The following is a 26262-nucleotide window of genomic DNA, read 5'->3' on the forward strand; positions in this document are numbered from 1 at the left end:
TAGACTTTTGGCCAAAACATCAGAACTTGACAGTAAGACCATAATTGTTAAAATTTCTAAATATCTGAGTCATGGAACATAGAGAGACAAAGCTTCTACTGATATGAGAACTTCCCATTAACTCTACTTCCTGACCTAGCAAGCATAATGTACTTTTACTCACTTACCTCTCAAGTCTAATTTGTGCTGCTGAAGTATGCTTGGAGGTGTGGCCTTGACACTGGAGCATACTCAACTTACTGGGAACTAGACTAGAGAACACTGACACGCCATCACCTAGTAGCTCTCAGGCAATAGTTGCTTGCCTAGGAGTGAGACTCTGTGGCTCCATCTACTCTGAATACTGAACTTTGATCTTGCTTGAGCTTGCAAAAGGTCTTAGGTTTGTTGTAACAACTACCGAGAGTTAATATGAGCAGCTGCCATGCAATCTTACAGAAGAAACTCCTTTCTTGTTGTCATACATTGCTTTGGGTTCTGAGAAGCCTTCTTCCCCACTTCATGCAATGATCCCTGAGCCTTCTAATGAAGGATTGTAATACAGTTGCCCCATTTAGGGTTGAACAATCCACAACATCTTTTTCTGAGCACATTGACCAGCTACGTGTCTCTGTGCTGATCACCATCTACTGCAAAAAGTTCTCTAACCACATTTCAAAAGGGCATCACTGCTAGTGAGGAAGAGGAAGCTCTGAGAGAGTATAGTCCCAAGATACAGGAGAGAGTGCATCCTAGAGTCAATGAGTTCATGTCCCCAGTTTCTTACTTCTGAGTCATGTTCCCTTGAAGACATCTTATAATCTTTTTATTAGTATGTGTCAAATTTAAATGATGGCAGTACCTAGGTCTTATAGTTTTATTCAAATTGAGTAAGTTAATATATATATATATTATGTATTATATGTATATATATTGTGGATTATATATTATATGCTATTATATGCTATAAAATATGAAAAAATAATACTATTATATATGTGTGTGTGTGTCTGTGTGTATTCAGAAAAGTATTTGAATCTAAAGGGTAGATGGTTTAACAACTGTTAATACAAGATAGGTGAAACACAAATTAGCTTAATGAATCTTGAGATACTATAAGCATTCATTCAGTTTGTTATTACTATAAATACAGTCTCTTGTATATTAGTTTATTTTCTGCTTAATTTTACTGTTCCTCAGAGTCTGTTGGATATTATAATGTTTAATTTTTCCTGTGCACACTAGAACAGTGTGAGGACATGCCATTTAGTCCCTTGTAAAGCACATTTAATTGTATACTGAAAAGAATGATGTCAGGTTCTAGTCACAATTTAGACATTCAAATATATTTTAAATTAAAACACACATTAAGGTATGTGTATTTAACAGCAAAGGTAGATTTTTTTTTTATCATGAAGTTTTATAGAATTGATTGAAAGTCACATAGTTCTGTGAGCTGTTGCGCACCATCAGAGCTGGGATTCAGCATGTGAACTGACTATCCCAAAAGAAAGAGATAGAATGAACATTATTTATGGATACTGAAAAGTAAATGTAGGTATGAAAGCTTAAGGAAAAAATAAAAAGGGCATATAGACTTATCAACCATTCCTAATAGTCCTGTGATAGTGTCTAGTAGCATTTGACTCATAATTGTACAATGTTGAAAGGTACCTCATAAAATTACTTTTAAAGTGTGTTCCCAAATAGAGAGGTTATGACTGAAAACATAGATTTGTAAGTTATTGAAAGGTCTGGGAAACGATTTAAGTAAATAGTCCTTCTAAATCATCTTCTGGGAGGCAAACAGCAAATGGCAGCAATTTGCAGATGAAGTCACATATTAACAGGCAGCCCTGGGAAATTCTGTATAAAAAGTCAACAATGCTCTAGTCCCAGAGGGCAAATGACTCAGCTATAATACCTAGTGGAAGTATGAATTAGAAACAATTGCAGTAACCTATGTAGTGAAGGTCCCAGACTCCAAAGCACACAGAAAATATTCCACCCCCAAACTTTTGAGTGCTGCCTGATATTCATGCTGGTATTGAAATTACTTATACATCCATGAGTACATTTGAAATAAATGTTTAAACTAATTGTGAGGCTGAAATTGGAAAAGACTCAAGCAGTAATGAAACCTCCATAAATGCAGTCACCCCATATTGACATATGTCATGAAGTTGAAGGCATAGATATAGAAGATAAGAGAAAATATTGAAAAACAAGTAATTTAATTTATTTTACAATTGTACAAATGATAAAGCAGTAATAGTCCATTGCTATGCACAAACAACAGAAGATATTGTTGATCAGAATGAACCTACAGAGTAAGCTTCATCCTTCCTTTCCACAGATGGTATAAGAAAGACTCAGTAGCAATTATCCTATGCAGCAAAGCTATCTGTAAACTCTTTTTTTTTCTCTTCTTGCTATATACATAAAAAACACTTGTGCTTTCACCTACACACACACAAAAAAACAGTATTTCTTAAAAGGCGCTACATAAAAGAGAAACACACAACCTAGACCAACAATCAAAAAACCGCAATTTAAATAAATACATTGCCAGCTTGAAGATATTTTTTCCTTCACTTTTGTTTTGAAAGATTTGAACATACTAGTTGCTTACTATTTCTCTAGGAAAGAACATATAAGTCAGCTACAAAGTAGGTCTTTCTTAAAGCAGAGTAGTAAATGAAGTTTCAAAAGAACTTTTGTTTTTAAAGTGGCCATGATCTCCAGGGCAGTTCACAGTGCAGACCCTGAAGATATCAATATAACACACATCTAGCTGTGCACATATTACAGAATCAGTGTGTACACACAGATATACATATATAACATGGTATATATGCATCACACATTTCTATTTGTACTATATAGATATATTTATAGCACATATATAATAAAATATCTATTTCTAGATGGGTTGTATTTGGAGTTTGTTTATCAAATACAAATAATTAACCTTACTTGTTTTTATTAAAACCTTGGTATATTGATAACATTTAATGGGGAAACTCTCAAACTTGTAGAGATACCAGCTAACTATACACAACTTTTCCATCCCCCTTCCACAACTATAGATAGTCCTTATAATAATCACATGAAAACAACTCTGTGAACCAAATATCACATAATATGTATTATGACTAATTGGCACAACTATAAATAAATTACTTTGCTTACCCTTTCTTGAATAGTAACTGAGTAACTCACTTGTCTGTACACTACCCTTAGCATTTCTTGAATAAAGCATTTCTGTAAGGATATATGTGGAGATTTTCATTAACAATTGATATACAGTTCGTATGAAATACAACACATGAAGACATTTGAATGCCCAGCACCTTCTCTAAGTGAGGAAAACTTCCACAGTACTTTCATTGGTCCTGTGGGCTGAATCACTAGATTTGCTCTGAAAATCTATTATTGATTCATATTTTCTTTCAACAACTTTTTATTAAGTATACTTTATGCTGAGTAGCAATGATGAGAATATTTCCATGGTCTGTTCATGTCAAAAGCACAGTAGCAATCATGTTAGCTCAGTGACTGGGATATTTTACAGTCAGCTACCTGGGTATTCCCAAGTGCATGATTAAAACATTAGAAAAAGGAAATAAAACAAATAAAGCTGCTAGCATACCATATTAAGGAAATCACAAGTAGTTCAAGTATATGCTTATAATTTGATGTTGTTATGATTCCTTATGCCATCATGTGTGTTAAGTCCTAACTCTTTTCTCTACTGTTAGTCTTCAATTCTCTCCTTGCCTTCCTCCTGTAAGAAAGCCATGATAGGGATTGAGCAGTGATGGCAAATGAAAGGGTGTGTGTGTGAGGATGAAATAATCTCACACAATATTTCCTCTTTGAGTACTAAATGTCTTTAATTGAATCCATTCTTGTGTACTGAAAGTTCCCTGAGATGAACAAAAGTAGTTATCTCTCAAATCTGAAGCCCTTTTGATACTGAACACTTCTCTAACTGGGCAAGCATTTAGGAAACACAAAGCTGAGGGTGAAGAATCAATGCAAAGACATTAAAAGGCACTACTCAATGCATGTAAGAGATAGACATCAATGCGTGCAAAAGTGAGTGGCTGAGCTGTGCTTGCTGTGGCCAAAATGTTGTTTAAACACATCTTTTTTTTCCTTCTTAAAATTTCAGTCAAGACAGTATGCTGCTGCTTTCAGATACATACTTTGAATGAGTGCCAAGATAGTATTTACTTGCCAGAATTTACTTGTGACCTCTGGATTTCTAAGGAATTCATGTTACCTGTTGGTGGGAACACAGATCTGCATAGAGTTCAAAATAAGTTTTATATATTATCCAATATTCACACATCCAATGTATTAGACTTTCAATTTAACATCTACATAACACATATTTAACACTTTTTATTAAATTTATTGAATTGCTAAATAGAAATGAAATTTAATGATAAAGGTATATTGAGATAATTTATACTGGTTATAAAATGCCCATATCCATTGTCTTTTCCTTTCTGATAGATACATGGATTCTCAGAAACTGCTATTTTTATCCCGAGATTCTGTCACTGTTTTAAAAAACACTGCAGCTAATATTAAAAATTTGGTAACTGTACTACATGACTATCCTTGCCCATAATATGAATACATATAAAATATATATGTATACCTTTGCTGTGCTCTTCATTCATTTTAGATTGCCTGACTTAGAAAAACAAAACATACACATTTTTCATGCCATTTCTGCTTTCTTCTGATTGCCTTCCCCAAGAAACAGGAAGTCATGTTAAGTTGCTGCAGGCAAAAGCAGAAGTGAGAATATAGTTCTGCTTTCAAAAGAAACAGAAAGCCTGGCCACCAGTCAATTCAGTCACGTATGTAAGTCAGTAAGTCACTCTATGAGTAAGTTCACGTTCCTTTAAAAATGTAGTCATAATGGAACTGTACTTAACTATAGAAAAATCCTTGTTAACTGAATTCATTTGACGTGTTGTTGATGTGTTATTATTAAACTGCTTTGAATTAATTATCTGTTATGAAAACAACACTCAGTTAATCATCTTATTTTGTGGAGAGAAATTTTAAAATAATAGTAAGTGGTTCATATTGATCTCTGCACCTGAATGGCCAAGATGATTTTACTGAATGAGAAGTCTCATTTCAGCTACTTCAATCCAACAATTTACCTGGCCATGGATTTCCACAAAATTATGATGAAATGTCAAAGAAATAAATTAAAAGTAATGTTTGAATTTGAAAATTTTTAACTGTGTAGAGCTGAGTTTCCTATTAACATCATATAAATGTGTTCATGTTAATAATATATTCTCTTTATAACAGGAGAGTGGCTTACTGTGTAGGAACATGATATAATCTTTGGTACCAAGAGTGAAACTTTTCTGCTATTTTTACCATTTTTCAAATATCACTCCTTCATAATAGTTTACTAATATCGAGTGGTATAGTTTGGCTGGTACCCACTACACCATTGATCTATAATCCAGAGATTTAGAGTTGTGCAAAGTAAAACAAACAAACAAGCATAAGTTTGGTGTGACTGTTGTTTAAAAAAATATAACGACTTTAGAAAGGACTGTTTGATGTTCATTTTTCTCATTCACATGTGTTTCCCATTTCTGTATCTCAAATGAATTTCTAAGCACCCAAACCCGAACCAAAATAAATGTCAGAAGACAAACAAGAAATATAAGCAAAACGTAAACATGACCATCCTCAGTGTCCTGACTGAAAGCATTTCCTCAAGTTGCTTCATGTCATGGATGTCACCCTTGAACTCTCTCCTTCTTTATTTCTATTAAGGATGTTTTCACGTCCCAAGGGCTGAGTTGTGCTCCTGGGTTCCTCTTCCAGTGTGCTTGGCATGACAGTGGCTGCCCCACAGTGATGAACACATTTGCTTTGCTAACTGATGTTGAGTGCACTGTTGAATCTTGTAAACACTACTGATAATACATTCAAACTGTATTCTTCATGGAAGTGGCACTTACTAGGACCCTTGAAGTCAGAATATGTTATGGTCAGAGCACTTTGCAGGTTTTTCATCAGCTGGTGGTGAAGTCACATAGACTTCCATTTCAGCTACTCAGTCAATGGTGGAGGCTGAAACCCAGCCTTCTCGTGGATCCTGTTTCTAAATCTCCAGAAGCATCTTTAAAAAAAAATGTCTGTGTTCAGTTTTTATCCTTCCAAGTGTGCCTTATTGCTTCATGCACTTTCCTGTGGTCAGTTTTAGAGCTCCTCTATTGTGTAGCACATTCAATGTTTTAAATTCTAATGGCATCCTGTGAGGACTTGCGTTGGAAAAGTATCTATATTTTAAGTCATCATAGTAATGATATTTGACAGCTTTTCCGTTCAGATCCTTGGGAAATGGCCAGAATCCATAAAGGTGAATTTCATCACAGAATCTGGTGGCAAGTGTATACATGAGGAGACCTGTGCTAGGTCTTTTGATAGGAACTTTGTTCGTCAGCCAGTATCTAGAAGAAACAAAAACAAAAGTAAAACAGAGAAAATTCACAGTAATATACAAGAACACATTCTATAAAAATCATATCATGTACCAAACACAATGTATAAATATGAATAAACTTTTCAGTGATTACTAAAAAGTAGCATATATGTAGATAGAAAATTTTATACTTCTGTATTTTCTTTTATCTCCTTATATATTTGTTATTCCATAAAAACAGCTAAGGGACATGAAAACATAGGTTAATTCTATTCTAGAATATGTAATTCCAAATTAATCAGGAATAAACTTGTATCTAATATTCTGAGTAGAATATTTACATAATGATGTAAATGTCATTGAAAATCATAACATCAATGACCCAGATTTGATTGTCAGATGTCACATGACAGCCTTCACATGGTATGCAGAGGGAGGTGGATTCTTGAGTCTCATTCATCATCTTTCCTATGGTAGCAGCACCCAACATTGACCTCCAACCTCAAGCTTACACAAAACCATTCTCAAACACCCAAAAAAAGCCAAATGAATGCTTAACTCAAATTATGTCAACTGACCTTTTCAACTCCAATCATAAAACCATATTTTAATAGAGAAAATTTAAAGCATTATATCAACAAAACAAAAAACACTAAGACAAATAAATCTATTTTTATAATAAATTAATAGAGTTCACTATATATAATTTGATATTTTAAAATTCTTTATTGGTAAAAATGTTCCCTGGTAATTTCATACATGTATGCTGCTTTCTGTTTTCTCTTACCCCACCCTCTTTTCTTCATCCCTCCTATGTCATCTTAGTCCTCCATTCAGGTCCTTTACCCACATTCCTGTCCTTTTGTTTGTTTTGTGACCCATTATTTATTAGCCAGAACCTTCTGTGAGACCATGAATTTCAGCTTAAGTATGTAAGATGTATTCCCATGGTGAAATGTATTTCATAATATTAACTTGTAACAACAATAAAATAGTTCAAAATTCTCAGATCCATCTTACTTGCCAAATTTTGCTGGCCTGAATATTATACAAACCCACAGATAATAATCACCTTTAGAGGAAAGGGGATCTCCAGCACTTTTGGGCACATCATTTCCTTAAGGAAAATGATGTCATGTGAAAACAACTAAAAGAGGAAGAGTGTGAATTTCCTGTGACTATAAATGTATCTTGATCAAATACAGTATACTTAATATATTCCTTTTTTAAAATTTTTATTGCTTTTGCTATAATTTCTAAAGTTTAGAAATATGTCCTGCCTTCCATATATGAAGAGGCAGTTCCCATTGTTTCTTTTAATGTGTTACTTTGTATTTTATTATGATTTTCTAGTTTTCTTTTTTAAAGTTTTTATTTAATTTAAAATAATATGGGCTTTTTTTTTGCTTGTATGTATGTCTAGATGCTATACCTCTGTCAGATATATAAGTGATAATAATTTTTCCCATTTAGTCAACTGATGGTGTCCAGAAATAATAGAACAGAAAAGGTAAAAGTGTATATGGAAAGCCAGTTGAGGAAATATGGGATAGATAAACTAAAGCTCAAAGCTTATTTAAGTGATAAAATCTAAAATTATACAAGACTGCTAAACTATATGCATAAAGCACATAAAAATAGCTAACATAAAGCATTTTATAGTGTGGTGGCATCAACCCCCAACTACACACAACAAGGATAAGAAATGAAATGACCAAGTGCAAAGAATGGGTTACATTTTGTAGTTGCTGGGCTACTGTGATCTCATCAACCTCTCCACACTATAAGCTGATACCCTTGTTCTTGATTACCCACGAGAACTTTACAATAAAATACTATTCTTGTTGAGGAATTATAAAGCGTGGAGCAATCAAGCTGGCACTATCTCAAAGCTTTGCCCTACAGGCTTTCGTAGTGTTGAACTGAAAGGTAACCTTCATCTGACCAGAAGAGACTACTAGAATCATCTTACTAAACTGTAAGCCTTGTGAATTTACAATAATAACTGCCCTTGGAAGACATGCCCAACAAGGCAATAATGACACAATTGCCATGGGATAAAATTCCATACATGGGGTCCAGAACACAAGACTAGACAAATGGGAGGCCCTATGAAGGAAATTACTATTCTTCTTCAATATAGAAATAGCATTTAACTATGAGGTGACAAAATAAGACATGCTTGGCAGGTGATAGCACAAATTGGGCTCACATATCTTTTTGTTTATTTGTTTGTTTGTTTGTTTGATTGATTGGTTGGTTGGTTGGTTAGTTGGTTTTATAATGAGGACCAAGATTGGATGGGTGTGAAATAAAGAGGTAGGACACAGAGGAATGGAGGAGGTGGTTGAGTAGCCTCAAAATAAAAGGTATGACAATCACAAGGTATCAGTATATCTTTCATCTTTAAAATCAGGGCAAATGCTTATATGTTCCTGCATGGTAAGAGTATAAAATTTGTCAGAAGATTCCTACCAACCAGTTGCCAAAATGACCTCCTGCATCTTTCAAAACAAATTTTCTTTCTTTTCCCATCATAAATGTTAGTATGGTGTCTGCCCCTTCAAGACAAGAGTCACCCCAGCTGTACCAATCCAGAGACCCAAAGAATCAGTCCATTACCTCTAGCAGTTCTCACTTTGGGACAGAGAATGAATCTATGTTGTTTTGCATCCCCTAATTTATATTTATTCTCAATACCTAGCTCCTCTGTGCTTTTTGCCTTTGTGAAATATTTGTTCCTATCCTGAACATAAAATCTTATTTATTCTAGCTTAAGTATTGTGACTAATAAGACATATATTTTAAATTGACCATTACTTTAAAATTTTTTTAGTGTGCTTTTCCATATAAATATCAACTTTATCAAGCCTCTCAAACCCTTAAAATACTTCTAGCAATCCTGGTAACAAAACTATTTAAATAAATAGTAACAAAAGTCTGTGTAATTCAAAAAATTAGAATCTTAGATAAATACTTTTAGCAGGTACTGTAGACATCTTGATGGCATGCTTGGTACTATATCTGCCAATCAAAATTACTGATTTGATACTTTGCCAGAAGCAAATTGTAATCCAAAAGAACAAGGAAGTGTATTTTTTAATTCCATTTGCATAAGTAGCTTGAAAATATGTGTCAACCTTGCAAGCCACACCCAAAGTATAGTTTTTAAAATCACTGCAGGGAGGAGGTAGAACACACCTTTAATCCCAGGACTCAGAAAGCTGGCATGTCTACAGGACAAGCTCCAAGACAGCCAAGGCTACACAGAGAACCTCAACAACAAACAAAGTAAACAAAAACAATTTCCTTCCTCCCTTCTTGTTCTGTCTACCTTTTTCTTCCCTTTTGTTTTAATACTACAATGTAAAGACACTATCCTTTAATATTGCTATGCCAAATATTTACTTAGAAAGTTATGTATTTATGAATGGAAAAACAATGTTGTAGGTACCATAGGTCTCACTGGTCCAACTATGAAATGTCAGTTCTTAATAATCAAAAGATCTTATTAATCTTCTTCCAATAAAATTTCCATGTTCTTCAAGTAAACTAAAATCTGAAATGCTACAAAAGGCTCGATTTATGACCAAATTCTGTCAATACAACAAGAAGCTGCATCACCTGTTTGAAACTCAATAATATTTAGAATACTTTATGATACAATGATGTGAAAGAAATGGTAAATGTGAAGGAATCCATCATGGTGTTTACCACATAGTGAACGATATTTGCTTGCTCTCAACAAGTCATGAAGGAAGCTATTTTTCAATCCTATATACAAATCCAACTTCATGCTTAGAAATTATCTCTTAAAATTACATATGGATCTGTTAAGGCCTAGAGACAATGTTAAGGACCAGCAACATATTAAGGACTACCTAAAATGTTAAGACTGAGTTGGAATGATAAGGCCTAGGTAACTGTTATCTGTTTAGCCTGACGTTTTGTGTTATTACTAATATTATAAGAAAACTTTCTCAAAGGTTGTTTCTGCTGTTACTAGGAAATTTTCTCATGCCCAAGTTGATTACATATTCTGTTATGTTCTGTGCCCTTGGAAATCAATTAGGATAGAAGTCAGTAGAAATGCTTTGTGTAGTTATTCACAATGAGTTTTGGTATTTTATCATGTGCCTCATATTTTATTAGAGAATTACTCTAACTACTGGAATTTAATTCATAAACCCAGATTCAAACTACCACATGATGTTCATAATATCTCATGATGAATTCTATTGTATTGTATAACGTGTGGTTAAGCTCATGGCTCCAGAAGAAAAATATTCTGCCTGATTTGTTCAGCCAACAAGCTATTGTTATTCTTATTGTTATTCTATTGTTATTCTGTTAAAGATTTAAGAATATCTACATAATAGAGAAGAAGAAGGTACTGCTCTCTAACATGGGGTCAGTGTCTGTGGCAGAAATGTTCTTCAGAATATTGATGTCAAGATAATACCCTGATATATATACTTAATAGATATATAAATATATAATATGTAAATATATAGTAACATATAAATATTATTTTATATATTTATATGCTATATTATAGTGATATTATTGTATTATATAATAATATAATATATAAATATATAGAACATAAATATATATATATATATATATATATGTTTATATATATATATTTAATTTGGAAGACATGCTATAATCAGCTCTGAAAAAAATCCAACCCAGTTTCAGTACATGTCTGCAAAACAAGAGAGATATAAAATACTTCTCCATATGAAAAATACCATTAAACTTCAAAACTATTTTTCAATATTAAATAAACATTGCATAAAAACCTCTAAAAATTAACTGTTTCTTACTTTGCAGGAAGGAAATGGATGGAGCATGGAGGTGCTATGTTGTAAAGGAGAACTAACTACTGCCACTTTCTTCAACAAGAGTAAACCCTAACTGCATTCTAACTACTTCCTTATACCCACAGCTAGTGTAGCTTTCACCTGTCATACAAGAAACTTCTTTTACAACATACAGACTGTTATAGAAATCCATAACTGGAAAATGCAGAGAACAACTGAACAGGAGTATTCAGACACAATTGTTCTATCTATAACACAACTTTTATTTCTAAGGCACAGTTAAAATCACATACAGAGGGTGGAAAGATTGCAAGAGCCAGAGGACCAAGATTGCTATAAACTTATATCTTCTATAAATGACAGGGGAGTTGCAACCATGAAATCCCAATCATATGGTTATCTAAAAAAGACCCAATGTTGATACCAGTTTATATACCAATATGGATGGGAGGAATTTCACAGGGCTCTGTTTATTGATGAAGACTTAGAGATAGTTAGCAACTTCTTTGATGGGGAGAATTTGTCTTCCACAGAGATGAGACTTCTTGGTTATCTAATGACAAGTGCTCAACACTAAATACATATCTATTTATACATAATAGCATCTATGAACTTGATAAGTGTGGTTAGAGGAAAGTGAGGAGGGGTTTATAGAATAAAGGTACATATGTATGAAACTTTAATTATTAACCTGATACAGTAAAATCTTGCTGAAAAGTGAGAGAGATTGAAGCAAAAATATCCAGAAGGACTATCTGCATATACATATATATATATATATATATATATATATATATATATAAAACTGTACCATTCATATACCTATTCTACATATATATATATAATCTATATCTATATCTATAGACATATGTATTTATCTATAGATATATATCGATTCTGAGAAGTATTAAATTGAATTTGTACAAGCGACATTGAAGGCTCAGATCATCACTAGGATAGAAAGATATTGATGAAGGGGGTATTTTTAAAGCCATCATCTATAAACAGTTTCTAATTGTACTTAACAAAATGTTTTGGGTATTTAAAAAATAATACTTAAAATTTGAAGCTAGCAAATGGAATCAGTAGTGATATTTAGAAAGATGTCATATCATACGACAAGTTCTGTGAGCCCTTTAACTCAATTTACATCGTGGAAAAAACTGAGTACATAACTGAAACTGAAATTAAAGAAAAAAAGTGAAATACTGGACCCATCATTTGAGATAAAAGGGGTTGAGTCTAAAATACCTCCTCAGTGACATTTATGTAATGTCCTTTTGATACACACAAAAAAAATCATGAAATACATGATAAACCATGCATTTTCCTCCCAGGACTAAAAGGAAGTAAAAGCCAACCACTTACATGGAGATATGGAGTCCTATAAAGAAAGAGGAAGGGAGTTGTGGGGGTTAAACCACCCAACGATTTAGTAACAGGAGGTTAGTTTTGGGGAAATGAACAAAGTACTTATCCATGTAAATGTTTCTTTCTTATAAACATTTGGTCCAAGAAGCCACTTTGAGGTCATGCTTGCAGCTATCAGAAGGAGGCTTTCCCCACAAGAGTTAACCTTACTCTGGAAACAGTGCTTAAATGGCTTTTAAAGGCTGATGATTTCAATTTGATGCAAAAGTACTGTTTACAAATGATAGAGCACATCTCAGTTCAGTAGGTCAGGTTACCTGAAGCTCAAAGAATGGAGCTTGTCTGAAATCTATTTCAAGAGGAACAGAGACCAACAAATGTGATCCTTATACTTTTCAAGTTTGCAAAGTTCTGACCAGCAAAATCCACAAGTTTTACAAACTTTTCCCAACTTTAAAGTTTCCTGTCTGAAGGGGCTCTCTTTAAGCATAATGCTCTGTGTTTATAGTTTTTATAAAGGATTAGAAGATGACAGAAATGCTCACTTTTCATTCTGCTGTCCTCTGAATTAATTTCTTACTCAATAAAGAACTACTCATGAGGATGTAAAAGGAGAAGAGCATTTTGGTTGAGTGAAAGTCCCATGTATTTTGCAAAGATTTGTAAGTCTCTAGGCATGCTACTGCTGCATATTTACTGCACAAGGGGACTACAGGAAATCGTCTAATTGTGTTTGACAACTGAAATTTGCCAGGCTATAAGACAGCGTATAAGAGTTTGCTTTGAGCCAGGCAGTGGTGGCACACGCCTTTAATCCCAACACTCAGGAAACAGAGGCAGGCAGATTTCTGAGTTCGAGGTCAGCCTGGTCTACAAAGTGAGTTCCAGGACAGCCAGGGCTATACAGAGAAACCCTGTCTTGAAAAACAAAACAACAAAAAAAAACCAAACAAACAAAAAAAAAGTTTGCTACATCATATGTGAATTTAATAAATTTTAATGTCACTTCCATGTCTTTATTGCTCAGATGTCAGTCTCATGGTCTCAATCTTAGTTACCCACTCTTTTCACCTTTTCAGACAGAGTCACTGAAGACACAAGGCACATGTATAAAATAGCTCATGAGTAGCCAAACATTGCCATGCATTAAACAAACAAACAAACAAAAACAAAACAAAAAACAAAACAAAAATACCCCACAATGTTCCCGTGAAGAAAGGAAACAATAAGAACTGTAACTGAAAAGATAACTGCTTCATAGCATACACTGCTTTGTGTTATAGAAAACTACAAAGTGAAAATAGTACTATAAAACCAGGCACTTGTGTGACAAACCATTCACTCGACATACTCTCATTATGAGGTTTGTCATCCTAATTGACTGAAGTCTATTTATATTGTTGAACCCAGGTTTAGGCTCTTGTGAGCCCCCTTCTTAGGTAAGCCCCAATTTCAGAGTCCCTGTCCATCCTTGCACAGTCCAGTTTAAGCACATATCCCAACAAATCAATATTATGTTTCTTAGTAATTTTCATTGTTTATGCTCCTTTGATACGAATCCCCATTTGTCCCTTGCTATATTCAGAAGTCAGCTTGACTATGTTCAGATTTAGTTTTCATCTATTCTAAAACATACTGAATGAAGTCCTATTTATTGTTATTTTTGAATCTTCTCCTGCAAGAACCCAAGAGTTTAGAAACTGTGTGTCTAGGATACAAATTTTATTTAATGGTCCAAAAAATGGAAGCAATTATATTTTCTATGAATAGATGAGGTATGGTATATACCACAAGAGAATGTTATCTGCCACCTAAAATAAAAAAAAATGCTAATCTATTGCATGACACATTCCAATTCTTATAAAGTATGGTAAGTAGAAGACAGAAGTTACAAAATGCACTGCATGTGATTCCATTAATATGAAATGTACAGGGGACTGTTGTTTCTTTAAACAAAAAGTTTATTATACATGGCCAGGAACTGGAGTTCAAGGAACAGAGGATTTGGGGGAATGGCTGATGATACACAGAAACTTTCTTTAGGATAATAAAATTATCCTAAATTGGTTGCAATGATGGTTAAGTATTCCTATCAATAAATGAAAATCATTAAATTTTTAATTTAAATATGTGAGTAAAATAACTCCAGAAAAAAAAAAAACTGTTATAATAAAAAGGTAGCCTTGAGTGCTCATGCCTAGAGTTTCTGTATAGGACACAGCACTTTCTCAAAATGTCAGAAAATTGTCTGAAACACTCAAGAACTACCTGGGAGGAAAATATAAATATTAATTATAATATAATCCTAAATTTACAGAACAGTAATATTTTATAATTGGTATCAATCAACCATCTATATATCTGTCTATAAATTTTATTCATAGTTCTATGAGTCCTACTGTTTAAAATGAGAGTTAAAAAACAAATTCTTCAAAGAGCACATACTGGGTGAAGTTAAGAGAATCTTAAGTTTAAGGCCTGCCTGAACTACAAAGAAATACTTCATCACAAGAGAGAGGGGATGCAGGAGAGGGAGACTGTAAGGAGGTAAGTGATAAAAGAAAATTGGTTTATTTTCTTAAATAAGTGTGAAGCTTTTGTTTTGTTTTGCTTTTTAAATGATGTCTCACCATGCATCCCTGCTAGCCTTGAACTTGTGATCTTCCTGTCTATCATTCGTGGTATGATAGATCTGCTTAACATTTGAATTTGGCAACTTTGTTGCATTGAAAATCAACTTAAGTGAATCCTTTGAGTGAGGGCCTTATAACTGCTCCTGATTCCTGTACCAGGTTAAATATCTTACTTCAGGAATGTAGAGGGAACTGAATCATACATTAGAAGCAATAGTTCACTGAATTATAAATTACAGACATGTGAATTTCAATACACCACATTGTGTTGTAACAATTGATTATAAAGGTTTAACCACACTATTAAGCATGTGCATACATAATGCTTAACTATGAGTCTAAGTTGAGTTTAGCACCTGCTTTTTTTTTTTAAAGAGAATTTAACAGATTCCTGCCTATAATATACATCTAGAGCTAGAAAATTATCTGGCACAATAAAAGAAAACTAATGAGCAAATAAAAAAGTCCAATGCTTACTGCTTTGGGATTTGGGAAGTTTCAAAAAGCCAGAAAAGTAGTCATGAGATATCTATCCATCTTCCCTGTGAACTATGTAGTTCAACTTAATATACCAATCATGAAATTCATGGGAATTTAAAGTACTAAGACAACTACAATCTTCATACAATTTGATTTCTTTTAGCTATGCAGATAAAGTAAAAACTCAGCAATTAGAGTCACAAACTTCTAATCAATAGACACTTTGGAAAAGAATATAAGCTGATGGAGAAAATTAGCTCAGATTTCATAACAATAAAACTCGAAAAGAGTGAAACAAAGCTCTATTCACAAAGACAATGTAATCGAAATGGCTTTTTGTTGTGATTACTCAAGAGGAATATTTCCATGACAAAGAATCTCTACTCCTTTGTTTGATGATTGGTTTACATGGGAAAATATCTGAAGACAGACAATATGGGGTATTGCCTTACAATGAACATGTACAATGTTTGTGACCATCTTTCTGTTGGTAGATTCATGGACTATTATTTTTTATATTTTGTGACAAATTCTTTGCATAAAATCCCATAATCACATAACACATGTAACATTTAAAAAAGAATAAATGAGTCTGGGTTGCAGAAGGGGTCAAAAAGTCATATTGGTTACCCCTTAAATATTAAAACAAAAATTTTTAAAATATTGTTAAACAAATTAAAACTTTAAAACTGTTAACTAACAAATACATCTGAAATGTCTTAGTGGTTTTGGTAATATTTGTTCTTTGAAAGAATTGATAAATTAAATTCAATACTAATGAAAAGCTTTAAGATGTATGGGAACAGCTGGGCGTGGTGGCACATGCCTTTAATTCCAGCACTCAGGAGGCAGAGGCAGGGAGATTTCTGAGTTCGAGGCCAGCCTGGTCTACAAAGTGAGTTCCAGGACAGCCAGGGCTATACAGAGAAACCCTATCTTGAAAAAGCAAAAAAGAAAGAAAGAAAGAAAGAAAGAAAGAAAGAAAGAAAGAAAGAAAGAAAGAAAGAAAGAAAGAAAGAAAGAAAGAAAGGAAAGAAAGGAAAGAAAAAAATGTGTGGGAACATCAAGAATTGTCCAGAGTCTTTGAGTTATGAATGGACAACAAAGATATGGCTCTGGTTAAACTTAGTGGGTCACAACATACATAATGATAATATAAAAAAGCAGAAAGAATGCTGGCAGGAAAGATCAGCAGGGCACAGGGAGCAGTAAAGGAGAAGATGGAAAAAAGAATAACAAAAGTCATATATGAAATCCAGAAGGAATAAACGTAATCATTTTAAAGATGTTTTGCATTTCTGATATAACAATTTTGGATTAGATCAAATGCAAGACCTCAGTTTGAAAAATGTTTAGGCTACATAGAAAAACAGAATTTAAGAGATAAAAGACCACAAGATAAACAATTTCTTTGCCTGAAATAAATGAGAAAAATACACACGAAAATGTCCAAGTGGGTCAAGGAACTCCACATAAAACCAGAGACACTGAAATGTATACAGGAGGAAGTAGGGAAAAGCCTCGAAAATATGGGTACAGGGGAAAAAATTCCTGAACAGAACACCAAGGGCTTGTGCTATAAGAATGAAAATTGACAAATGGGACCTCATAAAATTGCAAAGCTTCTGTAAGGCAAAAGACAATGAGACAAAAAGGCCACTGACCAACTGGGAAAGGATCTTTACCAATCCTAAATCTGATAGGGGACGAATATCCATTATGTATAAAGAACTCAAGAAGATGAACTCCAAAAAATCAAATAACCCTATTAAAAATGGGGTGCAGAGCTAAACAAAGAATTCTCAACTGAAGAATACCAAATGGCTGAGAAGCACCTGAAAAAATGTTCAACATCCTTAATCATCAGGGAAATGCAAATCAAAACAACCCTGAGATTCTGCCTCACACCAGTCAGAATGGGTAAGATCAAAAATTCAGGTGACAGAATATGCTGGCAAGGATTTGGAGAAAGAGGAACACTCCTCCATTGTTGGTGAAATTGCAAGCTTGTACAACCACTGTGGAAATCAGTCTGGTGGTTCCTCAGAAAATTGGACAAAGTACTACTGAAAGATCCAGCAATTTCTCTCCTGGGATGAAACCCAGAAGATGTGCCAACTTGTAATAAGAACACATGCTCCACTATGTTCATAGCAGCCTTATTTATAATAGCCAGAAGCTGCAAAGAACCCAGATGTCCCTCAACAGAGGAATGGATACAGAAAATATGGTACATCTACACAATGGAGTACTACTCAGCTATTAAAAAAATGAATTTATGAAATTCCTAGGCAAATGGATGGACCTGGAGGGCATCATCCTGAGTGAGGTAACCCAATCACAAAGGAACTCGCACAATATGTACTCACTTTTAAGTGGATATTAGCCCACAAGCTCAGAATACCCAAGATACAATTTGCAAAACACATGAAACTCAAGAACAAGGAAGACCAAAGTGTGGATACTTTGTTCCTTCTTAGAATGGGGAACAAAATACCCATGGAAGGAGTTACAGAGACAAAGTTCAGAGCTGACATGGAAGGAAGGACCATCCAGAGACTGCCCCACTCAGAGATCCATCCCATATACAACTACCAAACCCAGAAACTATTGCACATGCCAGAACGGTTTTACTGACAGGACCTAATATAGCTGTCTCCTGTGAGGCTATGCCAGTGCCTGGCAAATACAGAAGTGATGCTCACAGTCATCTATTGAATGGAACACAGGGCCCCTAGTGAAAGAGCTTGAGAAAGTACCCAAGAAGCTAAAGGGGTCTGCAACCCTATAGGAGTAACAATAGGAGTAACAGTATGTACTAACCAGTAACCCCCAGAGCTGTGTCTCTAGTTGCATATGTAGCAGAGCATGGCCTAGTGGGCCATCAATTTGAGGAGAGGCCCTTGGTCTTGCAAAGATTATATGCCCCAGTACAGGGGAATGCCAGGGCCAGGAAGCTGGAGTGGGTTGGCTGGGGAGGAGGGGGGGAGATATTGGGGACTTTCGGGATAGCACTTGAAATGTAAATAAAGAAAATATCTAATAAAAGAAAGAGCAGCAGGAGGAGAGAGACAGTCAGCTGTGAGTTTGTACAGTGAGTGTACTGCAGTGGAGTTGGGCTCTGTCATGACTGACTGTATGCCCTTCAGTGAAGGTCATCAGAGGAGTTGAAACCAGAGAATAAGAAAGAGCCAGAAGATAGAAAAGTTGCTAGTTAGTTTGAGGTCAAGTAGAGCAATTTGGTGAAAAACTGAGAGCAACCAGATTGAGTTTTTAAAAAATAGTTTAAAATATTAAATCCAAAGAGTGAAAACCTCTCCTTTTCAATTGTTCCACTGAAATGCACCACAAATTCTCCATCTACTTTGCCTACATTGATGAACATACACTATAACTTCATAGCTTAAATATGAACAACATCCAAATGTTTCCTCTTCTTCTCAAATGAGGACTAAGAGAAATCTGCTTCCATAAAGAGTTTGGCAGTCAACAAGCAAAAAACGTTCTGGGGTTAGCTCTCCACTATTCTGCATGTCTAATAAACACCATGCCATAGGAAAAAAGTGTCACAGTCAAATTGTCTTCCTCTGTGCAGTTGTATTCATCACATGATTGAAACAGTTTGAGTGTTTTTCTCAAGAGACATATGTATCTCTGTGACAGCTGCATTGCCACAATATGCTGAAGTGGCTTGAGTTGACACGCCACATCCTGGATCTCACATTCTAAATGACAGCTGGGGGATGCCAGAAGTACTTTCTCACAGTGGGTCAGCTCAGCATCAAATATCCGTCTATTACAGCTCTCTTGGCCTCAGAAACAAAATGTGCTTGTACACATGACTGTAAGAAGTTCAGGTCATATCCTTATTACTCTGGTTCTGCTCTAAGTAGCTGTGACATTTCAGGCCAAAATATCTAAGACTCTACAAGAACAGCCCAGTGCCTTTCAGGACCACCATGTCCTGTGATTTATTGACTTTTTATTTGACCACCTTAGACTGGGGCCAAATATAGTATTAACACTATGAACACGGCAGATACAGTGGATAAATGCTGCTTTGTAGCACAAGCTTCAGACTGAAATCTCTGAATGCAGTAATGAATGTGAGTGCCTGTGTGTGTGTGTGTGTGTGTGTGTGTGTGTGTGTGTGTGTGTGTGTGTGTGTGAGAGAGAGAGAGAGAGAGAGAGAGAGAGAGAGAGAGAGAGAGAGAGAGAGAGAGAGCAAACCTAAGACACAATCCTAGATGATTACTGTGGCTACAACTAAAAAGCATGAGCCCACTGTCACCAGTAGAAAATAATTCCCTATCTTAGTCTTTTGTCTCTTGTATAATACCAACTGGGACCACATAAGCCAACTACCTTACTAACTATAATTGGTCAACTGATCATAAGATGTTATGTGTTAATACAAGGGCCATTTCTCTCTACTCTTCAGAGTTCCTCTTTGTGCCAGGCATGCAGCATTTAGGCCACTCACTCAGAATACCTGCAAGAAAGATCTCTGCTATTCCTCACTGGCAGTGTGGTTTTTGCAGGATCCAAGGCCCTACTTTCCTTTAATAAGATCTTAAATGACAGTATTTCTTTGAGGATTTCTCTAAAAGTTGTTCTTACCAAAACAAAATATTTTAGTGTTAGCTATAAAAATATGTTGAGTTTAGATTTCCAAGCAAAAGTTTGAAAAAATATTCTCTCAATCAAAAGTCCTAAATTCCATCACTTACAGGATTCTAGAGGTCTTGAGCCATTTCACTTGGATAAAAACAAACTTGACTTCTTGAGATTTTAGGTACTTGGGTTACCGAATTAGTCAGGTAGACCAAGAGATTGCAAACGTGCATGGCTGATTCATTGCCTACAACTGCAGTTTTCTATCTAGAGAAATCTGAATTTACTGTCTATTGGTAGAAGTTTCAGAGCAGAGGTAGAGTTCTTGGTGAGAATTCCTCATCAGGAAATTGGGGAAAGTTTAGATTAGCTTCATTGTAACAGGACAGGAGCAAAGCCCTGCCAGAGATCCCTAAACAAACATAAATATTGATGCAGATATAATTTAGACACAAAACAGAATAAAGACTTTGAGAACTGGGTAGCCATTTGTAGGTACAGGATCCTTCCACATTGTGTCTTAGTCTATGACATCTGACTAACATCCTCCACACAATAAACTCTGTGTTCTATACACTTAGTCTCACGCCAATGTTATTCACTGACATCTGGCCAATCTTTCAAAAGTCTCAAGACCCTGTGGAGCCCAGGAAGATCTTCGGGAATGGGAAACTAATCTTCAACCTTCTTCTTCCTCATTTAAAACAATTTTCTTTAAGCTTGATATTCTAGATTTTGCATTGCCCCTCCCACATAGATTATAAACATAAACTCAATCATTCCCCTAATATAAACACATGTATTGTCCATTCTTTCCTTGGCTTTGCCCAACTAAATATGTTAAAATTACTCTTCATCAGATACCTTCTTCATTGAATTCTATTTTAGCATAATAATGAAAACACAGGAAAACAAAGATGGATAACAGTGAAACATCTATAATGGAAGAATAAAAATTCATAAGTGAGTAAGAAAGTAGACAGTGATTTCTTAACCCTTAAAGTCCTTGACATGCTAGTATATCCTTTAGAATGGCCACATTTCTAACTAAGTATCCTTTTGTTCTTTAGGGGGACCTGGCATTTCAAAAGCACAGTTTGATAAGATGAAGCAACAGAATCTATTTATTTATTATTGGTTTCATATTACAGAGAGCATAGTCATGATATTTTTCCAGGTGTCATCCACAGATATATACAACACTGAAGTAAATGTTTATATGGCCCAACTTTGAAATGCAGTTCTGCCATTCCTAAAATTATTATAATAAAACCATCCTCAGAGGATAATAGATCAAAGGTGTTAGACCTTAGCCTGGACCACTATTTTGCAAGTGATGAGCACTATCTGGCTAATGGTGTTGAAAATCCAGATACATCTATAGTGCCAGTGTTTTCAAGATCTCTACATTAACTCTTCATTCCATTATCTTTGTAACTAGAATGATATTTATTTTATAAATTGTTATGGTGACTAAATTTACAGTCTGTACAGTGTTGTAAATACTACTGGAAAAAGAGTTAACATGAAGCTGAATACATTTGCCCACATCTGTAATCTCAGCATTTCAGAGCGTGAGGCAGGAAACAAGAGAACTTGAAATCAAGCTGTACTACATAGAGAGACCCTGGATAAATGAAACAAAAAATGCGATGCAACAGCTCAGTATAGCAACGTTCATACAGATGTCCTTCAACATTTGTATTGTAGGTGTCTCTAGGTATACAAGGGGATGCATAAGAACACAAATATGACAAACACATACATGGACAAGCATATAATAATTAAAATACAAGAGGATCAATTTTACAGACAATTCAACACATTATCATACCTAAATTAGCTGACCATTACATGTTTTCCAATATAACTATGGTTAATTTTTTAATGAGGTCATCACTAGATGCAATGTTTTAATAGCAGCTTATAAAAGTAAGGCATGAGAATAGATTGCATCTTAACATTTAAATTTATAGTTTTCCAAAATAAATCTGTATAGATGCTGTTATTGTATTTAATATTCACTGACAATTTTCATTATAAGTTATCACTAAAACTTATTGCTGAATTAGCCTTGACAAGACATTCAGCTGATAGAGACACTACCTCAGGAGTCTGTCAACCTGAACTGAATGATCAAACACCACACTGAAGTGGACAAAGAGAATCTACTTTATGAAGTTCTCCTTGGATCTCTACATGTGTGCTAAGGACACATACCCAACAATAATACACATATTTAATTTTAAAAAGAATAATGATTTGCCACAAACTTTTAGTAACAATATTCCATTTATCTACCTTAATTAGTTTTGCAATTATTTTTGTTTTCACTTATCTGCATATCAACCACTTCATTTTGAGGCTCTGTATTTGACAAGAACTCTTCTGGAAAATAAACAAAGAACAGAGCTTGTATCCAGCGCTGTCTAATTTCTGTAAGCTGCCAGCCATGTACAGAGAAAGGATTTTATTGAGTGTTCATATATGCCAATCACAACACCTCTCAGAATGTAACAAGAAAAACACTGGGATTACAACTTAAGAAATAAAGCACTTTTTAATGCTACCCACTTTCTTGTCTTGAGACTTCATTCTTGTTTCTGGCCCTGAGATCTTCTTCTCTTAATGGGAGACTCATAAAGCCGATTGGTTATAACACGTTAATGACATGCCTGTTCCATGTTTGAGTCACCGTCCTATTGATGTGCACAGGTGGCTCTTCGCCATTTCTAATCATCCTGATCTGTCCTTACCGCATTCTCCTCCAGTTTTTCTCCTCTGTTTCACTTCCCACTGCAGTTGAAGTCCAATCTAGCTAATTTGGCCCTAGAAAGTCATGTTTAATCACAACACAGGAGATCCCAAATATTTAAAAAATTTGCTCCATGCAACTCTTGGTCTAAATTGTCCACCTTATTGTTTTGAGCACTATGGAATAGATAAAATAATGTAGGTAAAAGTGTGATTAGAATGTAATATATATATATATATATTTGCCAAAAATTAATTAATATAATTAAACCACCAAAAATGTTGACAAGTTATCACATCACTTGCAAAGAAGACAGGATATATACATATACATATACATATACATATACATATACATATACATATACATATACATATACATATACATATACATATACATATACATATACATATACATANATACATATACATATACATATACATATACATATACATATACATATACATATACATATACATATACATATACATATACATATACATATACATATATTACTGATGATAGAAAAGATTGTTTGAATAAAATTAAATATTCATAATAAAAAATAGCACATGAAGAAACCATGTATATATGTGAAAAATATTTTACTCTATTGCCAGGATCCAGTATTAAAACTATATTTAAAAAAACTGACTCTGTGAAGTACTTTGATAAACTCCAGGACATTTTCCTGTGAGTTCTACAGAGAATCTTGCATAGTTTAAATATTTAAATATTGTAGTACAGTGTAAATAAATATGGAATGAAAACAAATAATTAAGTGTTTTGTGCTTATTCACACTTAATGCAGGAGTTTTGACAAGAAAATTACTTCACAGTTTAGGTTTCATCTATTGTATTGTTAATTCTCTATGACCCAGTCTTTATTTGGAGGGGCTGGTAATACGTCACAGTCTTTGCAATTATCACTAAAATATAGAGCGTTATCTAGGGCATATGCCCAAGGGAAGTCTTCCCAAAACCTACAAAAAAGAAGATTGAAGATATTTCAGTATCACAGTTGCTTCCTATTGAAGATATTTCTGTATCACAGATGTTTCATTTTCAAACATGCTTTAGACAACAGACACTGAAATAAAAATTACAAAGATTTCCTGTTTCCATCAATGACATGAAGGACATGATTCTTATTTTCACAATTTTATAATCTTTTTCACTTTTCTAAGTTTTGCACTAAATTATATTCTAAAATTCTAATTACACAATAAACCATTAACTAATCCTGCCCTGGTCTTTTCCTCCTATTTATGTGGTTTTTTTTTTTTGTTTGTTTGTTTTTTATTGTTCAGATCTAGATCATCAAGGGTTTGTAAATCATCACCCAGTAAATTATAAAAATATTTATTTTTGTAAGATCCAGTTACCAGATGAAGTCAGATTTAAAAAATAAGTAAATAAAAGTACAGACTTGATCATGTTATCTGTAGCTCAGAACTCTTAAGAGTTAGTTATTTATTTTTAATAAGAATGATGTTCTCTGATTAGTAAATGGAAAATTTACAGCAGATGAACTTGTAGGATGTTGTCATTATTCTTGCTCAAATCTGTAAATGTTCCAATGCTTTTCTTCCTCCTCACCCACATGCCAAGGCTCATTCACTCTGTCATCTTGTAGTAGGGAATTACAACCTGCGCTCCAGGGTCTTAAATGCCACCTTTTAATGAAAAACTATTGATTTGCCCTAATGAAACTAATTCTTCCCTTCAGATCATGTTGTATTTAGCAATGCACCTCATTCTTAAGCAGGTTTCAGATTTGTACTGGGAATTCAAGGTGACTAATATAAAACCTTAGCACCTCACCACATACGTGTACTGAATAGCCTCTGGTTTTGTTAAATTTTATATATTATTAGTTATCTATGTAGCACTAACTATAAAAATTGTCAACAATTTTTACCGTCAAGGATTTTACTGATTCTCTTTTTGCTGATTTTATTATATCAACTAAAAAAGTTGATATCTATCATAATTTTAAATACCATATTGAGGTAGAAAAGAAAGCCAAGTATTATGAATTAACTTTGTACTTTAATGCTATTCTAGTACTTTCATATTGGAAATTATGACAGCTAGCAATATCTGGTATCAAAATTATTACAGGTTTCATATATTTCCTTTTCTCTGCCTGTACATACAAAGTTTAAGTCATTAATTATAACATGACAATATAAGTTAATATGTATTAGTAGATAGCATTAAGGATATAAACATTACTTTCTTTGAGTTTTCTTGTGTTCCTAGTGACTTGCTCACAGAACTCTAAGAAAAGCTATTAATATTTTTTAAATACTCAAATCAACGTGGTCACTTGAAATTTGAAAACATCTAAGTCTGTCAAGTTAAATGCTGAACAATCAACTTGTTTCAGTATAGCTCTATTGCTGGTAGTTGTCGTAAGTTTTTCACTAATGCAAGTTAAGAAATTTCTCATAGAAAGTTGTGTCTATCACTCATTTTAAAGGTTAATGCTGAATTTCTAGGTGGAGTCAAGATAATAGAAAGTGATTGACAATTAGGATGTCAAAGATAACCTATGGAGGTATAGTCATGGCTTCCCAAACATCCATGGTCATTGAATCTACCAAATTTAAACTGGAGGTATTTCTTTGGAAAATATACTAGGCCTATGTATCTACTATTTGCATTCACCAGAGTGAAAAGAGAAACATAAGCTGTTTTCAGTCCCAATTGAGATAGTTACAGAATCAGAAAGTAAAAACAAACATAGATATCCACACTTCTTTCTGAAATCAAGGAAGAACAACAGATCACATCCCTGGGCCTTCCATCTGTTTTCCAACCAAAATCCCTTTTATTTATTTCAAGAGACTATTAGAAATAAGTTATTGGACTTACTGAATCTTTTAAAATGACATTTTAATTTGAGCTAGGCCTTCTTTAGCAGTCAGAAATTCTTCCAAGTAACTTTGCATCTAATGAAAATGCTGATCTCTGCAAGTTCTTGTTGTAGGGACACTTAATAACCACATCCTAGAAATCTGAAGACTGATGGAAAGAAGTAACAAGCTTGCTGGGCAGTGGTGGTGCACACCTTTAATCCCAGCACTTGGGAGGCAGAGGCAGGCAGATTTCTGAGTTTGA

At 34.2% G+C, this 26262-nt stretch overlaps 1 protein-coding gene across 1 annotated transcript in view; it reads right to left on the reverse strand.

Moving 5' to 3' along the window:
* Positions 1-2196: 2196 nt before the first annotated feature.
* St8sia4 (ST8 alpha-N-acetyl-neuraminide alpha-2,8-sialyltransferase 4) overlaps positions 2197-26262 on the reverse strand; it is an 82577-nt gene continuing 58511 nt past the window's right edge. Inside the window, exon 5 of the mRNA XM_021170320.1 lies at positions 2197-6482. Within this exon, the coding sequence (XP_021025979.1) occupies positions 6200-6482 (283 nt within the window). The 3' untranslated portion in view covers positions 2197-6199. The remainder of the gene's footprint in view (positions 6483-26262) is intronic.

Source organism: Mus caroli, chromosome 1 (genome assembly GCF_900094665.2).
Source record: "Mus caroli chromosome 1, CAROLI_EIJ_v1.1, whole genome shotgun sequence".
NCBI lineage: Eukaryota > Metazoa > Chordata > Mammalia > Rodentia > Muridae > Mus > Mus caroli.